This window comes from Marmota monax, unplaced genomic scaffold (assembly GCF_021218885.2).
Source record: "Marmota monax isolate L192 unplaced genomic scaffold, Marmota_monax_Labrador192_F-V1.1 WCK01_AAM20220418_F8-fsc00031, whole genome shotgun sequence".
In the NCBI taxonomy this organism is placed as follows: Eukaryota; Metazoa; Chordata; class Mammalia; order Rodentia; family Sciuridae; genus Marmota; species Marmota monax.
Window position 1 is genome coordinate 18791289 of NW_026695197.1, and position 19299 is coordinate 18810587.

The window sequence follows — 19299 nt, forward strand, 5'->3', positions numbered from 1 at the left end:
TTAAGGCAGATTTTCCCAGATTTTGATTAAATTTGCTCAGAAAATCTACTTAGTAAGAATAACCAAATTAGAAAATTAGTAATTTGGTTGCACTCAAAAGGAGAACTATACTCCTAATTTTAATTTATGTTTATACCTATTATACTGCAATATATTTAAGAATGTATATCTATATAAACTATAATAAAGGACTTAAAATATTTTGTAATTAGTATGTAATTCTACAGAATTGAACTTAGAAGTTTTACAGTATTTTCTCTTCTGTATTAGAAAAAATTATTCTGTAAAGAACAGAAATAGGAGCAGAGAATGTCATTCAGTGGTAGAGAGCTTGCTTGGTATGTATGTACAAGGCCCTGGGTTCAATTTCCAGCACCAGAAAAAAACTTTAATATAAAATAAGAACAGAAATAGATTTACTGACTTGAAACCATGTAAGTCTTCTTTTCCTGTCATCCTTTCTTAGCCCTTTGAGAAAGCTACATGACTACCAGATACCCCATCAATTTAATTAAAAAAATGAAACAAAACCCATAGCATGATATTACTAATTTATGGCAATAAATGGGATCAAAATATTTAATGATTAAATTCACTTGGAAAAAGGAATTACCTCACAGTGAGTACAAGAGAAGCCACGGTGGCAGTTTAGAACTTATTATTATCACAGGTCATAAGGTACTTCCTAAAGTGTAAAGCAATTTCCTTTCAGGGGAAACCTACCAAATAAAGCATATTTCCTATATGTCAGACTTTACAAAGATGGTCACAGGAAACTTGACAGTGGCAACTATGAGGAAAATGCCACAGACTACACCTATATTGTAACACAATTTATAAGGAAGATATTTTCTAAATGTTGGACTCTTAATTTGGAAATCTCAACTAGAACTTAGGGATTTCTGTTTTGCTTAGCACTTAATCTTAACCCAATGAATATAATTAGGCTTTGGGAGGGCCATAGGAACAGGAAGTCTAAATTGGAATTGTTAGGTCTTTCTGATAAATTCCCTTTTTCAACTTTTGCCAGCTTCATTAGTATTAAAAAAACAAAAACAAAACAAAACAATAAAAAAAAAACCCTTAGATCTGTAAAACCCCTATCCATTTATTTCAACTTCTTGGGAACTTTGTGTATTTAATTACTGATTTACACTTGCTTTGCAGACTTTTAACACAGATCTTCCTTGCCATCTTGCTTATGCATGTCCTGCTTTCTATGAACACAAGTTCAAGGGTATAGATGACCATGCCACCTTCTTCCTTCGACTCTCCTGCAATGCTCCCTGTATATATGGGTGGTTCTGGTGGGTTAGTTACTCTGGCTCTTTATTTTCCTTTTTCAAAAAGTATCTTCTGACCACATTGGTGGACACAATATACTTTGAGTTAAAGTTTAGAAATGGCTTTTAGAAAAACCACAAAACCAAATATGTTTACAGTAACTTCATAGGAAACCCACGTCCACTGTGACTCATCCTGAAACACAGGAGCAGCCTTTTCCACCTCCTAAGACAAAAACCCAAACCACAAAGAGGCAAAGATTTCCATGCATGAAATGGCCATTAAGGCCCAAAGGAAAGCTATAATTTTAACTCTTTAACTCCTTGACTCAAAGTCTCATTAATTTTATTTTATGAAACTCTCAACAAGCTCAGTTATTAGCATCCTCAGTGGTATTCTAAATAATAAAAACAACAAAGAAGAGGGGAAAACCAGGATGCAAGCAGGTAGAGATGGGAAAAATTAAAGTGTAACCAAAAAGAAGTCAGGATATCAAAATAGGAGCAAACTCGGGATTCCATCATGGTTTAGTTCAAAGAGGCACAAATTTAAAGTGACGATTCTATAGGATCAAGAAAAAGCTCATTGGTGTACAAGGTCTTAGACTCAAAAACTCCCCAGAATCCACAACAGTGAGGTCTTCATCCAAATACCTTAAAAACATTTTTGAGGTAGTGCTTCTGTGCAATGCATTTTTGTTATCTAGGAAATACGTGGGACTCCACAATTCTCAAGGGTACTAAATGAATTTGGCATCACTTAAAACCGGCTTTAAAACTTGTGGCTTCAAACAGCAGAGCTGATACAAAATCAACAGATTAATTCTCTTAACATAAAATTACAATGCTTCCTTTAAAATATATTTAACAATACAGAAAATAAACCATAGTGATCCTTATGAATAACCACTGATTAAAATACAGATATTGATTGTAACTACCAATAATTATAAAGGTAGAAGTCTATCAGTAGTTGTAAAATGCCATCTTTTCAAGACAAAATTATAGTTCAAAAAACTTTGAAATTAACCTGATAGGAAAGAACCTCATTTTAAGAAGGGTGTGTTAATGTTCACCCACATAAACCCCTCCACAGTCCTTGGGCCTGGACATAAATTCATGCGTGCTTTGTGCTCCCTCTACTGGCTCTATGACCATACTTAATCCCGTTGCACAAGGCATGCCTGTGCATGCACTGAAAGAAGGAACTGCTTTATAATATCTGGGATCTTAAAAATGTAAACCAGTCCTCTCCTTTGAGTACTGAGGAAAAACAAGAAAAGTGACATAACTTGACCAAAGTCACACAGCATTCTCAGAGACAGAACAATCCTGATATTTTGACTCAATACAGTTTCCTATTTCATAGCGATCTCAATGTTTCCATGTAGAAGACTATAATTGAACTGTATTTTGCTACAGGTTATCTAAAATATGAAGCTTAATGTCTTTGGGTCACACAGGCTCTTCCCTGTGCTACAATCATAACTGATAAGAGGTTTGGCCAATATTCAGTGTGTACATTCTGGGCTTCACGAGTATCCATGTTTCAAAATTTCTTGACAGTGCCCAATGTAAAATAGCTACCATAAAGTTTCCTAACACTGAGTACTTATTTCTCCTATGTTTCTACCATTTGCTTACAAACCACGTCACATTTTTTGGCTCGGAATAAATAATTAACCTATAATGTGTCATCAGGTCAGTAAAACCCACAGTCATTTGTCGATGATGTTAATAACAAGGAGAACAGTTATCATCCACTGGATGTCTATTACAGTCCAATACAGGGCTGCAATTTTATCACAACTGTAAAAAGACCAGTGTCTTTTTAGACACTAGTTTAGAGTAATTTCTAAACTAGGCATTTCCATCTCAATTTTACACCAAAGTAAACTGAGGAAAAGTAACTTCTCCAAGGTATGTCTGACATCAAAGTCTCTGCTACCTCTGCTGTACTTAACTCTTTGTTATTTTGTTCATTCTAGGGATCAACAGAGATTTAACAGGAAAAGATACTCTTACCACCACTATCATCATACTATCTCCAGCAAAAACAAAAGCTTCAGGCAAATTTTAAGTGAAGAGAGTTAATTATTATTAAGAGAGTAAGTTACATGACCTGCACCACAAATTTTAATCAACCCACAGTATGTTAATATTTAGTTACCATTTATTTTTGTGTAATGTATTTAATTATTTGTCAAATAGTGTGTGTTCTGGGAAATTGATAACACTAGCTCTAGTCTGATAACAATGCTATTTGGATAGACCCAAACAGTCTGGGATTAAAGAATCTAATCTGTAAATATTTATCAGCTAGGATATACAAAAGTCTGACTTTGTGGGGAAGAGACATTTGTTTCACAAAAGATATAAATTGTTATCTAAACCATGAACAATTTTTATTCAAAATAAAGTTTAAATTCTGTGTTCCTTTTGAAACCAGAAAACTACAGACATCAATATCTCTTCTTGTAATCTGGTAGTGATTAACTGTTATTTTCATGGAAAAGAATCATGTTAAGGTATTTAAATACCTTATTATTTATCAGTAAACTATTGGAAAGTACAGACAACAAATTTGTCAATGTTTTAGAAATGAGATAATAGCCTATGGTAAATCTAGCCTTAAGGAATTTAGAGGGAAAAAAAAGTGAGGGGAAATTTTAATCTTATACAATTTGAATAATTTAATAAACTTGATACTTTGGGCTTGATGACTAGCACCATATATTTATGGACAGTAATGATTTTTCAACTGAAATGAAAGATAAAAGTAACCTCATTTTTGATGTTTTCAAGATGATCCAGGCATACATGCCTTCAAACCCCAGTTCCACCTCTTACTAGACTGGTGAGCTTGGACACTTCACTTTCCTGAGACTCAAGAGTTCTTACACACAGTGAGGGTGATGATGACAGTTACTAAAAAAGAACTGCTGTGATGATGAGAATTAGGGTAAAAACTCTTTAACAGAAACACCTCTGAGAAAAGCCTTCATTCAGTTCCAACCGACTACAGGCATGAGGAATGTGGGCTCCGTGTTGCCAGCTATTCCAGCTCTTAGTTATATGTTAGCAACAAATCCTAACTTTTTTAAAACACTGTACAAACTAAACACAGTACCTCTCTGGGCTGAGTCCAGATTGCAAGATACTGGTATACCATTTCTGTTCTGGAGAATCACTGGAAATGCCACACATCCTGAGATTGAGCAAATAATCTAGAGTCAAGGTTGTGCTAGGGTTAGATGGATGTTCTAAAAGAAAGATGTTCTCATGTATTTGTTGATTGGTTGTACATCATCTTCTGAGAAGTGTCTCTTCAGGTCCTTGGCCCATTTATTGACTGGGTTATTTGTGTGTGTGTGTGTGTGTGTGTGTGTTTAGTTTTTTGAGTTCTTTATATACCCTAGAGATAAGTGCTCTATCTGATGTGTGAGGGGTAAAGATTTGCTCCCAAGATGTAGGCTCTTTATTCACCTCACAGATTGTTTCCTTTGCTGAGAAGAAACTTTTTAGTCCCATTTATTCTTGATTTTAATTCTTGTGCCACAGGAGTCTTATTAAGGAAGTTGGGGCCTAATCCCACATGATGGAGATTAGGGCCTACTTTTTCTTTTATTAGAAGCAGGGTCTCTGATTGTATTCCTAAGTCCTTGATCCATTATGAGTTGAGTTTTGTGCATGGTGAGTGATAGGGTTTAATTTCATTTTGTTGCATATGGATTTCCAGTTTTCCCAGCACCATTTGTTGAAGAGGCTATCTTTTCTCCAAAGCACGTTCTTAGCACCTTTGTCTAATATAAGATAATTGTAGTTCTGCTAGGTTAGTCTCTGTGTCCTCTATTCTGTACCATTGGTCTCCCAGTCTGTTTTGGTACCAATACCATGCTGCTTTTGTTACTATTGCTCTGTAGTACAGTTTAAGGTCTGGTATAGTGATGCCACCTGCTTCACTCTTCCTGCTAAGGATTGCTTTAGCTATTCTGGGTTTCTTATTTTTCCAGATGAATTTCATGATTCTTTTTCTATTTCTATGAGGAATGTCATTGGAATTTTGATCAGAATTGCATTAAATCTGTATAGTGCTTTTGGTAGTATGATAAATGTTCATCATCACTAGCAAATCAAAACCACTCTAAGATTTCATCTCACTCCAGTCAGAATGGCAGCTGTTATGCATAAAACAACAGTAAGTGTTGGCGAGGATGTGGGGAAAAAGTTACACTCATACACTGCTGGTGGGACTGCAAATTGGTGCAGCTGATATGGAAAGCAGTATGGAGATTTCTTGGAAAATTGGGAATGGAACCACCTTTTGACACAGCTATCCCTCTCCTTGGTCTATACCCAAAGGACTTAAAAACAGCATACTACAGGGACACAGCCACATCAATGTATATAGCAACACAATTCACATTAGCTAAACTGTGGAACCAACCTAGATGCCCTTTATGAATGGATAAAAAAATGTGGCATATATACACAATGGAATATTACTCAGCAATAAAAGAGAATAAAATCATGGCATTTGCAGGTAAATGGATGGAGTTAGAGAAGATAACGCTAAGTTAGCCATTCCCAAAAAAACAAATGTCGAATGTGTGTGTGTGTTTTTTTTTTTTGGCTATAAGGAGGCTGATTTACAGAGAGATAGGGAGAAGGAGCATGGGAGGAATAGATAAACTCTAGATAGGGCAGAGAGGTTGGAAGGGAAGGGAAGGGAGGGGGCATGGAATAATTAATGATGGTGGAATGTGATGACCATTATTATCCAAAGTACAGGTATGAAGACACAAATTGGTGTGAATATGCTATGTATACAACCAGAGATATGAAAAATTGTGCTCAATATATGTAATAAGAATTGTACTGCATTCTGCTGTTATATAAATAAAAAATAAAATAAATTTTAAAAAAGAAAGAAAAAATATAAAAAGAAAGAAAGAAAGATGTTCTCTGGCAGGAAAAGTCAAGGGTAGAAGCTAAGATGATCTGTCAAGAGAAATTCAAAGCAAAATTCAAAGTTTCCCTGGATACTCTGAGATAGCTTGGTATTATACTTAAGTGCCAATTAAAAATCTTTTGCTTTAATGTATGTATTTCAACTTACTTCTTGATTCCCCAGTTATATAAAAGACAGAACAACTAGTTTATAATTATAAACAGTCTCCACATTCATGTGTCCAGGATATAGTCTTGGCTAGAGGTTTCTTTTTTTTTTTTTTTTTTTTTTTTTTTTTTTTTTTTAATGATGCAAACAGTTTATGTCCTCCCATACTGACAGATAAAAACACATACATTCTCTAAGCACAAAGCTTATAGTCACAAATAACTTTCTGCTTAAAGACAATTTCAATTAATAACCACAATGGGAATTTAGTTATTTAATGCAACCACTAATCTAACATGTCACCAATAAAATCTAAGCAGATTTATCACAAAACCAGGGTTATATTCACTGGACATGCATTAATAATCTATACAACTTAACATTACACCAGAAAAGGAATTTATAAAAGTTCTCTTAATTTTTGGTGGTTTTCAAATTTCATGGTACAATTACCAAAAAAACTGTAAAAACAGATTTCAAATATATTCAATAAAATGGTAAAAAATTGAATAAGCCTTTAAATTTTTATACTCAAGATTTAAAACATCAAGCTTGCCCCAATCTGTCAAAATTGACAGATAAATATTTACAATGACTAGACAGACTTTAGTTACATCGGTATTGGAGGTCTACTCCCTCCTCTCAAAACCCTTTGGGGTTAATTTCTCAATGAAAAACATGTCTTTGTAAATACTGTGGATAATATAAAATTTAAAACATACCTACAATGAGGACAGGAATGAAAATAACATATAAGTCAATCTTTTTTCTGACCTGTTAGCATAAAGCCTTCTGGCTCCCGGTCAACACTGTCCCGTAATATAAAACTAGTAAGAGTAGAATAACTTCACCCTGTTGTAGTGGCTGACATTCTTCTACAGAATTACCTTTCACTATTTAACAAATCAGGGCTTAAGCTCCATTATTCTGCTTCTACAGAGTATAATTAGCAGAGCACCAAATTTATACACTGGTATAGAAACTTAAAATGCTAAGCACACTTTTCAAACAGAAGTAAACTATTTTTTCCATGTACCACATTGTTCTCAAAACTTATGTGGCTACCAATAAGAAAAGAATTAGGGAAGCTTTGAACATATCTTGCACTTTTCATTAAGGCTAAAGTGCAAAATATCTCCATATTTCTGACATTTTAATAGGGTAAAAAAAAACATCAAACACATAATAAAGGAACTAAAGTAACAGTAGGAACTAATACAAAAAGCTTAAATAAACAATTGAGGACTATGTATTACTATCAATTTAATTTTTCTTTCTTCAGAGAAATATGTCAATGACCCATGTGCTCATAGAACTTAAGGTTTTGATTCTCTTCCCCAAGACCAGAACATCTAAACTTACAGGGAGGAAAAAAGGAAAAAAAAAAATAACATTGCATGACAATGAACACCAAGTTCATAAAGAACCTCTTTTAAAAACGAGATATTATGGAAAAAAATACCATGAAAATAATAATCCTATGAGAATTGTTTTTAAGCACAGTAAGTTTGAGCATCAGTCTTCATGAAGATACTACAGTTTATATAGAAAACTATAAATATACACAAGGAAAAAAAGTCAGAATACATATTAACAATCTGTAGGCCTAAAAAACTTTTGAGGGGAGACGGAAAGGGACGGCCAACTGAATCTTCACTTAAGAATACAGAACTATGAAAAATTCCCAGGTCAAAGGTGCTCCCAATGGAACCATACTTTGTGAAAGCACACAACTTAGATATATTCTTCAAAGGAAAGCAAAAGTACTGAATAACTATAGTCCCTTCCAAAAAGTAAATCTTAAATTAAGGGGAAATGATTCTAAAAGTGTAAACGAGTCTGGCTCAGAAAGAAAAATTGAACAACATATCCAAGATCTGTCCATAAAAGTAATGATGGTACATCTTTAATATTAAAGAAACAGGCTATAAAAAAGTTCAGTCTCAGAATTGGTTTTTAAAAGCTCATTTGTGCTCCTTGGTGGGTGCGTAATAAAGTTCCATGGGTTTATTCACTTTCCAGTACTTCTCACTGACCAATTCCAAAGAAAAAGAGCCATTTAATACAGTGAACTGGCCACTTGCTGTTGCTATATAAATGGTATACTGCTTCTCACTGGCTGTGTCAAGGTTCATCTGGTTTGATTCTCCCTTGCTTCGAAGTTCTTCTAAAGCTAATCTCACAGCCAGATACTTGGATAAGTGATCAACAGTGGCATTACCTGAAGTCTTTATATATCTTGTCTGTGCACTGTCATCTTTTTCCATAAGTGTGGGATGAGGCCTGAATACTAATTCAATTTCACTAGCACCATCCATTACTGGATCAATTGCCACTGTTGCATTGTTATTATCAAGTTCAAGCCCAGAATCATCAGATGTTTTGGTCCGTTTGTTACTAGGGCCTGCTTCCTGATTGCTATGTGTGGATGCATTACTACAATGTGAACTGTCACCATTATCTTCTGCTCCACTGCCATTTTCAATCTGCTGTTTCTTGCCTCGCTGTAATCTGTTCATGGCCTGTATCTTCAGTCCTTCCTCAATGCTATGACTGAGTGCCTGTTGATTATTGTGCTTGTTGATCCTGGCTAATACTCTCTCTTGATGAGCTTCATACTCATCACGACTTGGATAAATTTTGCTGATGAGTGCATCAAAGTTTGGATCTGGCCTGAGTGATCTTTTGGAAACTAGCTTTTTCCGACAAGTAGGACATTCTTTGTTGCCACTTCTAAGGGCTGTGATAATACAATCTGCACAAAAACGATGCAAACACTCCTTTGTAGTCATGGTGTTCTTCAACATATCCAAACAAATTGGGCACATTAATTCACTGTGTAGACTTCTAGGTGAAACCACAATCTCCAGGCCATCTGTTATTGCCTCCTGAGGTGTTCGTTGTAATTCATATAAACTGAGTTCCCATGTTTTGCTTAATGGTTGAGTTCCATTTGTCTGCACAGCCTGAGACATTGCGGCTCCTACCCCAGCCCGGGGCTCCGCTGGCCGCGGCCGGAGCGAGACTCAGGTATCAGCCGCCGCGGCCGCCGGCGCCGCCGCACAATATGGCGAGCCTCGGCTTCCGCAATGGAGCTCGGGAAATACAACAGGGGCCGCTCAATATTCATGAGAGACGGAGGGGAAGCCGGCTCGGCCGGCGCTACGGGGAGGGCGGGAAGAAGCGAGTGAGGGAGGAGGCGGAGGCGCGGGACGGGGACGTGCCGAGGTTTCTTAATTTTATTCAACTTCTCAAGAAATGAGCCTTTGGTTTCATTTATTTTTCTCTATCATCTTTTTGTTTCTATATCATTCATTTCTGCCCTTTATTATTATTATCTTCCTTCTCCTTATTTTGGGCTTAACATCAGATCATTGATTTGAGCCCTTTCTTCCTTTCCAATATAGGCATTTCAGGTTATAAATTTCCCTCACAACACTGTTTTAGTGGCATTTCACAAATTTTGATATGACATTTTCATTTCTCATTTAGTTTAAAATTTTCTTTGAGATTCCTCTTTGATTCATGGGTTATTCAGAGTGTACTATTTAATTTGAAAACTTTGGGGGTGTTCCCAGAGAGCTATCTATGATCAGTCTCTGTTACAGCTGCATTGTGGCCAGACATACTTTCAGTGACTTGAATTTTATTGAAACATGTTTGATGGTTTAGAATGTGGTCTTTCCTGATAAATGTTTCTATGTGTAAATGGGAACAAAGTATATTTGGCTATTATTGATGGAGTGTTCTATAAATGTCAATAAGGTCTTTTTATTGGTGCATTATAATTATACAATATAGTTGGATTCACTATACCGTATCTGCACACGTGCATAACATAATTTGATCAATCTCATTCTCCTTTCCCTTCCTTTTCCCTCCCTTCTGCTGTCACCCAATCTGCTAGCTCTATTATACTGATCTCTCCTCTACTGCTATTATTTTACTTACTGCATTATAATTATATATAAAAGTGAGATTCATTTGGGGTATATTTGTACATGGGCATAGCATATTTGGTAGGTTTTGTTGCCCAGTACTTCTCCTTGCCCTCTTCTCCCTCCCATATCAATCATTTTCTTCTTCTGTTAGTATCCTTTCTGTTTCCATGAGACCTCCTACCCCCACTTTTCTTTTTTAAATTCTCTCCACATCTCCCTCCAACTTCTCCAGCTTCTGCATGTGGAAGAAAACATTCAACCTTTGACTTTTTGAGTCAGACTTATTTCACTTAGCATGATGTTCTCCAGTCCCACTCACTTACCAGCAAATGAAATAACTTCCATTCTTCTTTATGGCTGAGTAAAATTCCATTGTGTGTATCTACTATTGCACACTACAGTGACACATGCATACCAATGCTTATAGCAGCACAATTCACAATGGCCAAGCTGTGGAACCAGCCTAGGTGTTCACCAGCAGACAAATGGATAAAGAAAATGTGGCATATATACTTAATTAGGTCTTCTATATTAGTTGGTTGTTAGTATTAAGTCTTCTATATTATTGTTCATTTTCTATCTACTTGTTCTACTAATTACTTAGAGGAAGGAGCTATATAGTTGTAGATTTGTCTATCTTTCCTTACAATTTATTAGTTCTATGCTTTATATATTATAAAGCTCTGCTGTTCATTGCAATGAACATTTAGGATTATAACAGTCCTCTTGATGAATGGATTCCTTTATCATTATAAAATGGGTTTATTTATTATGATAATATTTGTGCACAGAAGTCACTTTGATATTAATATAGTCATTCCTATTTTTTAAAAAATACTTTCAAAAAATTTTAATATTTTTTCCTGAATCCCGTTAATTATATTCTTTGTACCACTATTTTTATTTGCACAATTAGTTTCTTTTCACAGATTATAAATCTAGTGAGGCAGCAGTCATCTATAGCTGAAAGGAACAATCCTCACCAGGTACCAACCCTGTTGGCATCTTGGTCTTGGACACCCAGGCTCCAGGACTCTGAGTATCTCAGTGACTGTTCTTTAAGTTATTCAGCCTATGGTATTTTGTTATGGCAGGCAGAGCTGACTAATGCACAAAGGCATGTGGGTAAGATAAGGCAGTTGCGCTCTTCCCACTAAAAGGCAAGTTGGGCTCTTGGGTGTCCAAGACCAGCAGTCTATTGGAGAGAGAAAACAAAACAAAACAAGAAGTTTTTTGGCAGGGGGAGGGGAGATTGCTTTTCTCCAGAGGGCTATATTCAAACTGTGCCTCATTAGCTACCACTATAACTCACTCCAGACTAAGATAGTTAGACTTTCTATAACCTCTTTTACAAGCAAACTAATTCTAAATGAAAGCTCAATTCCCTAAGAACTGACCACTGGCATAATGGGGAAGTACAAATCTTTATTCTATCATCAGGTCAGTGTTTAGAGATTCTCCAGCAATATCCACCTCAGAGGTATAGAGACCCATCATAGTATCTCTAAAATAACTATTATTTATGAAATCACAGGAACAAAGCTAAAGAGGAAATGGCTAGAAAGAGGCTCTAGTGGTCAGGAATGGATTTACTGAGAAGGAGACATTTAAGCAAAGGCCAAAAGGAGGTTAGGGTGTGAATTATGCAAGTTTCTAAGGAAAGAGCATTTCAGGAAAAAAGGAACAAGAAATGCCAATGGTCCAAAGAAGGACATGTTCAAGTTAAATTACTGACAATTTCATGAATCTCTTTAAAGGATTATTTAAAGCTTAAAAGATCTTAGTCATATAATTATTTTTATTTGCCAAGAACCATCTCCTCTCATCCCCAACAAAAGTTTCAACTCTTACTTATGCCAGAAAACTTAATGATTAATTTAATCAATTATCACAGTAATAACAGAATCTGATGTAGAACAGAGCTAGATCTGAAAAATAACACTGGGCTGGGGTTGTGGCTCAGTGGTAGAGTGCTTCCCTAGCACACATGAGGCCCTGGGTTTGATCCTTAGCATCACATAAAAACAAATGTAAAAAAAAAAAAAAAAGATATTGTGTCCCTCCTACAACTAAAAAAAAAAAAAAAAACTAAAGAAAAATAACACTGATGAAAATATCTTTAAAAATTATTGAAACACAACATGAGCGTTACTATCCTCAATAGTTTGTTATAGGACTGTGAAAACCTGTCTACTTCTGAGAAGTGAGAATGGCCTAAATAAATAAAAGGTGTGATATGAGCTACATTAGCCACCAATGTATAGTCGTCATCCTAGCAATGGTAGGGAAAATGATCATAGTGGCATCTGAGTGTTTAACATATGACAGGCATTGTACCAAGTGTTTTACACACATTATCTCACTGAGGCCTGACCTCAGCCCAGAGAGGCAGGTTTCCCTAATATCCCCACCTTGCCAGAGGGTCAATGGCAAAACCAGAATTCAAGCCCAGGCAGTACGACTCAACACCTAAGCACCATGCATGTCACCACTCAGTGACTACTCCTGCTGGTCCTGATGCATCTGACACTTATTTACGGATCTTGTTTTGTTTGTTTTGCTTCGTGGTACTGGAGGTTGAACCCAAGGCTTCCTACATGCTCTGCAAGCACTCTACCCTGGACTAGCTCCCTACCTTAGTTCTTTTCATGTAAGTGATCCATTAAAATGTGATTATAATGTTTGCATACTCAGGATTTTAATTTTTCCTCTTTCCTACTTTTCCTATCTTTGTGCTCTACTAGGGGAGTTCAAATAATTGTTCAGGATTAAAGGCATAACCACATGTCCTGATTTGCCTAGGAGAGTCTCAGTTTACACATTTTGGCTCATCCTATCAGTGTCCCCTTTCACTCTCCTAAAGTAACCTGGTTTGAATGATAAATTATACGATCCCCCACTTAATAATCACTTTCTTCTTTGCTCACTGTCTTTATTATTAAACAATGAAGTTTACTAAATTGGCAACATTCTTTCTTTGGGGGTATAGTCTCACCACATCTCTTCTATTCAGAGTATCAGCTCTCAACATTTAAAGCACCATTTTTCTTGTCTTCAAATGGCTCCACAACTCTTTCCCAACTCTTATGTCTGATCTCATCTTCTCCTACGTCCTGTCCCATTCCTTATTCTTTTCTCTTAAATGAATCCTTTGTCTCTCTCACCCACTCTTGCCTATATCTTCTTTTATGCCACCCCTACACTTGGAACAAACCTACTAATCCACCGAATGTCTGTATCTTCTAAGCGCTGTTTTAAAAGTCACTTAGTGAGGCCTACCTGAGCTTACCCATCCACCCACCTGGATTCTGAATTCTTCACAGTAATCTTTGTGAGGCTCTAGTTTGAAGTGTTATTATTTTTATTATACTACTATATGGTTCATGATATTCACTCACATCAAAATGAATGTGAATCTTGACAAAGTTTATAGTTCAACATTTGGGCTTTCAGCTAAATCTATTAACCAAAGGGAATACATCATGCATAAGGATCTTGCTAAATATTTTAAATCCAACCACTACTTTTAGAGGTTACAGGGGCAAACTCTCCAAAGTGGATATTTGACTATCAAAAGGGAGGTCATATTTCTTGGTAGTACATAAAGAGTCACTCTCAATTTCATGGAGGAAAACAGGTGAAAAAGAGCTCTGGCCTCGCTCTGCTACTGTCTCCTATAATTTGCCCTCTGAACACTACCTTTGTGCCTCTTTGGGGTTAAAGGCTGCAAACTCAGTGAACTAGTATAATGAGCTAATAAATTAGAAATCCCATTAGCCTATTAAGTTGTTTTAGTGGACCTGTACATTAAATAAGAAAGATAATATCAGATAACACTGTAATTTCTGAACATCCTGGTTTGTTTAAAATGAGTACAATGAATTAAAATTCAAAGCTGAAATAGGACAACACCAAAAGATATTTTTAATGAGATAATATATCAAAAAATTATAGAATGAAAACTAAACTCAATTCAAATATTTGAATAACAAGATTAACAGGCTTGGAAATTTTTTTTTTCTTCTTCTTGTACTGGAGATTAAGCCCAGAGGAACTTCATCACTAGCCCACATCCCCAGCCCTTTTTAAAATCATTTTTCAGTTTTGAGATAGGGTCTTGCTAAATTGTTTAAGGCCTCATTAAGTTGCTGAATCTGGCCTTGAACTTGCAATCCTTCCATCTCAGTCTCTAAAGTTGCTGGGATTAGTTGCTGGGTAGCATGCGCTACCATGCCCAGCTGGGAAATAACTTTTGTATTTATATAAACATAGACTATTAAAAGAAATGTCATTTGATTACATAAGTGGGACACCCCAGCTTTTCTTATAGTGTAAAATCAGAGAATGCCACCCTACAGAACCAGAGTGGGAATAATAACTTGATAATACAGGAGCACTGTTAGCTAAAAAACACGACAAGTAATGGGAAAGTGAGTTCTATGGACTTGGTTATAGGGAGATATGTCAAACTTTCACGTGTTCTAAATGAATAAAGTCACTTCACCCTCTCAGAAGACTATTTGTTAATTCTTTTTCATTCTTGACATTAAAGAGCACTACTCAGATAAGTATGTGCATTCCTCAATACATAAAAAACAGAGACTTAAGTCATGTCACAAATTCAAATCCAAGAATATAAATATACTAGAGTTGAGCTAAGTATTAGCAATCATTTAAGAGTTCATTTTGCTGTTTGGGGTAGCATTCTCATTAAGCAGAGCAAAATAACTACCATTTGGACTACAAAAGGCATTGCAACAGAAAGCCAAATTAACATGATCTCATTAAAAGAAAAGGATGCACAAAAGGCAGGAAGTGGAAGTAACTCCATCCAGGGAGTCCTGGTCCAGATGGTGTAGCACAGAAGGTGCATGCTCTTAATGCATCTTTGTCAACAAGCAGTACATGGCACACAGACAGACCTGAAAGTTGAGGTGAGAGAGCCTTTAAGACCTAGCTGTAACTGAGCAACTCCCCTCAAGAATGAGGGTATACTGTTGCTTTCTTCCAATGAAAACAGATGTTTGCTTCTATAGTTCTGGTCAAACTTCTAAATGGCATATGGAGCACCAGAGAAGCATTAGATAATATATTGTTATCTTTCCCAAAGCAGTTTTAAATAAAAGGCATGAGCTAAGTCTATAAATGGCCAACTAACAAGCGTGTGGGCAAACAGCAACAGAAGAGTAAATGGAGCAACGCAGAAATCAGGGGCATTAAGGGATCTACACTTACACCTTCATAGCCAATGTCTCTCAGTTTATACTATAACAAGCTCAAGTGGATCTTCTTTCAATAGAACCACAAATTCTTAGTGCATACAGATTCAATGTATAGACAGGCTGTTGTTATCACTATCATATTCACAAAAGGTAGGGAGAGTGGAGACAGGCTGAAAAACAAATACTCTATAAACAACCAGAAAATATCATAGACCTCAAGAGTCACACCAAGAATCACACAAAATTTTGTAGCTTGGCTACCTGCTGCATTTGCTGTTAGTGCCAGGCGCGGGAATTAAATGACAGTGATTTTCAGAAGGAATATTTAAAAACTAATGAAAATGGAAGTTCTTTTCCTCCCTCTAAACAAAACAACTACAACACAGTGCTCCTGTAGCTTTCTTACTGCAGTAAAATACTGTTATATAAGATGGGAAAACAGCAAGAATGAAGTACCCACAGAACAGATGACTGCCCACTCTAACTGATGAGCATTTAATTCACAATGATGCTCCCTGAATTGACATTTAAGGATCCTAAGAGGGATTCAGAGGCTTTTTCACAATTCAATAAACTATAAAAAGTACGCCCCAAACTCACTTTTTTACTAAACATTAGAATTAACACAAAGCCTAGACTTGGAATATGTTATTTGCTTATTTTTTCCTTATTTTTTTCTGCAGTTTTTTAATCACTAATTTTAGATTAATTCACTAACTTTTCCTTTACTTTCTCATATTTTATAGAAAGGATATCATTGTAGCGCCATTGCTATCTTTAAAAATTATTTAGAAAGTTTAGGATTGAAGGATATTAAATTAAACCTATTGGAACCCCCATAAGCAGACACAAATTGCTGTTTCTGCCTAGATTTCCAATGCCATGAGCACAGCATGCTATTTTATAGAGACCATGCATTGAATTCATGAAACTTCTACTGTCCAAAATAATGCAACTCGAACTCCCTCCTATTGACTTACAATATGCGTTACTTGAAAACAAATGCACACAGGGAAAGAAATTAATAGTATCAACATGAACTAACAACCAAATGAGCTTAAGTAGACATTTTTTAAGTCTATACAAATGTTATTTGTATAAATATGCACATACATGGATACCAACTGTACTTCTAAACACCTAGGAAAGCCTCTCCTTATTTGTTTACTTACAGATAGAAGAATGACACAAATGTTAGTCATTAAATAGAGGAATGACAAGGAAACTATAAGACAATTAGTTACCATTCCCAATTATATTCAGGTGCTAATTGTGTTATTTGCTTATTTTTTCCTCTTTCCAGTAGTAAACTAAAAAACTTATTCCTTGGGTCACCATGAAAATCTCTATAAATGCTTGCTTAATTTGTAAAATTCAGTTAAAAACACTTGAGAGGGCTGGGATGTGGCTTGGGAACAGAGTGTCTCCAACACATGCATAAGGCTCTGGATTATGTTCCTAGCACCATAAAAAAATAAATAAATAAATAAAGACTGTTCTGTATCCATTTCACTATTACCTTGAGAAGAAAACAAAAATCAAACTTTTATTAAAAATTAACACAAAGCCTAGACTTGGAATATGTTATGGTTTGGATCCAAAATATTTTCCCCAAACCCATGTACTACAGGTTTAGTCCCCAGTGCAGCAGTGTTCAAAGGTGGAGCCTTGGGAGGAGATCATGAGAGCTCCAACATCATCAATGGATTAATCATTGATGGGTTCATAGCTAGTGGACTATTGGGAAGTGGTAAAAATCATTAGGAAGCGCTCCCTCCACTTCTAGCCATCATAAGGTAAGCAGTTTTGCCCCAACAGCAACAAGGAGCTCAAGGACCATGGACTGAAACCTCTGACACCTTTCCTCCTTTTCAATTGATTCTCTCAGATATTTTGTCACAGCAACAGATATATTCCTGTGAAATTTTTTAAGGACCAGTATGGAAAACAAGATACGCTATATGTTTTTAGAGCAGAAACCAGGATGAATGGTGTTCAAAGAATTTTAAAAGATGAAGAAATAATGAGATTCCTGTTTCTATAACCTATACTTCAATTTAAATTTTTTTTTGCTAATTTTATAAACTATCTCCAAGTGAAATTTTAAGTGGTTAGAGAACAGAATATGTTCAAGAATTCACACATAATATAGTTTAAAATGTGTAATCACTAAATGAGAGTTTTAGTGAGCTTTAGAATGGGTTGAAATGATTTCAAGGACAAAGTTACTTAATAAAGCCATAGTATTATAAAAGGCTTTATGATAATATTTTAAATAATATTTCGGAAGCAGTATAACATTAAATGTATGGCTTTTGGAGCCAGCATATTTGAGAATCAATACTGACTTTTTCACCTTCTAGCAAGTTATTTAATCATTCTATGCATTAGTTTCCTTATCCATAAAACGGGAATAATCATACAGTAGCTCAAAGAGTTATTTAAAAAAATGTTTTTTAGTTGTAGATAGACCTTTATTTTATTCATTAATTTATATGTGGTGCTAATAATCAAACTCAGTGCCCCATGCATGGTAGGCAAGCCCTCCACCACTGAGCCACAACCACAGCCCTCAAAGAGTTATTTTAAATATTAAAACACATAGTTAATAATTGGAACAGTTCTGCTAAAGAATAAGAATTTAGTAAGTATTAGCTATTATCACAACTAGCAGACAATAAAATATTTTATATTTATGCTCTAAAAAGTATATACAGTACATCTAAAGTTCACCTTAAAATTAATTTTTAATAAATTGCCTCTAAAGCTAGTTGTTGTGCTAAACAAGTGACTTCTTAGAGAATATTTTATTCCAGTTTAAGATCAATATAAGAATGAACATGGAAAAATGCCAAAGTAACTCTCCAATTCCTGTTCCAGCTCAAATCTGTGAGAGATTTAAAAATGTAACAGAACTGAAGTTTTAAAATCTCAAAACATAAAATTTTAAAAAAATAGAACAGCTATCTATTTAGAATAATTCACTAAGCACATGTATGGTAAGATACATTTATCTTACTTTATAATGCTGTGATATTCAATAAGATGAAATTTAGATAAGAGCATGAACTCCAGAGAGACTGGATTTTACTTCCAGCTCATTGTCTGATCTTTGCCAAACCATTTAACTCTGTATTTTCTTCTGCTTCCTCATATTTTGTCACACAGAAGTAAATCATTTTGTTGTCAATATAACTTAGAGGGATCAGATTAGTACAAATGCCATTTCCATCCTGTAGCCAAACTGAGAAGGATTTACCTGCTTTATCACAAGTACAATGGTTTAGTCACTTAATGCCAGTAGGTGAAATATTAACTTCTGATTTACATCAGCGCCTATTTAAATTCTGGAAGTCAAATAAATGTTACGGGCTGGCATCATGACATGCCAAGGCATGGAGAGTGGGTGGAATTACTTTTCTTCCATATACGGGAAACCCTGTATGTTTAAGTCTGTTAGACACTAGTAACCAAGAATATTTCTATAATAAGCAGTTGTGCAAGTCTGCATGTCTGAATATGTACATGAAATTCCCTGCAAATGGCAGCCCCAGGGGAAGAAGAGCCACAAATCCCCATACACTTGCCTGAGAAATTTTAATTTATTAGAGTGTTTGGGAACTCTGGTCACAATTACACACCCACAGATGTCAACTAAGACTTGAGTGTATGCTTTGCCTGAGATTCATACACAAGGAGCAACTGGTGGGGAAAAGATCTACCATTTTTTAAAC

At 35.6% G+C, this 19299-nt stretch overlaps 2 protein-coding genes across 12 annotated transcripts in view; both read right to left on the reverse strand.

Moving 5' to 3' along the window:
- Nucleotides 1-19299, reverse strand: part of Dym (dymeclin) — a 357093-nt gene that overhangs the window by 120088 nt on the left and 217706 nt on the right. The window lies entirely within an intron of this gene.
- LOC124081899 (E3 ubiquitin-protein ligase RING2) lies at nt 8281-9594 on the reverse strand. The gene has a single exon (XM_046428289.2). The coding sequence runs from the start codon at nt 9375-9377 to the stop codon at nt 8367-8369; it is 1011 nt and encodes a 336-aa protein (XP_046284245.1). The 5' UTR covers nt 9378-9594; the 3' UTR covers nt 8281-8366.

Bases quoted from the DNA above. Each gene is read 5' to 3' on its own strand.
- LOC124081899 (XM_046428289.2), bottom strand. From the start codon at position 9,377: ATGTCTCAGGCTGTGCAGACAAATGGAACTCAACCATTAAGCAAAACA.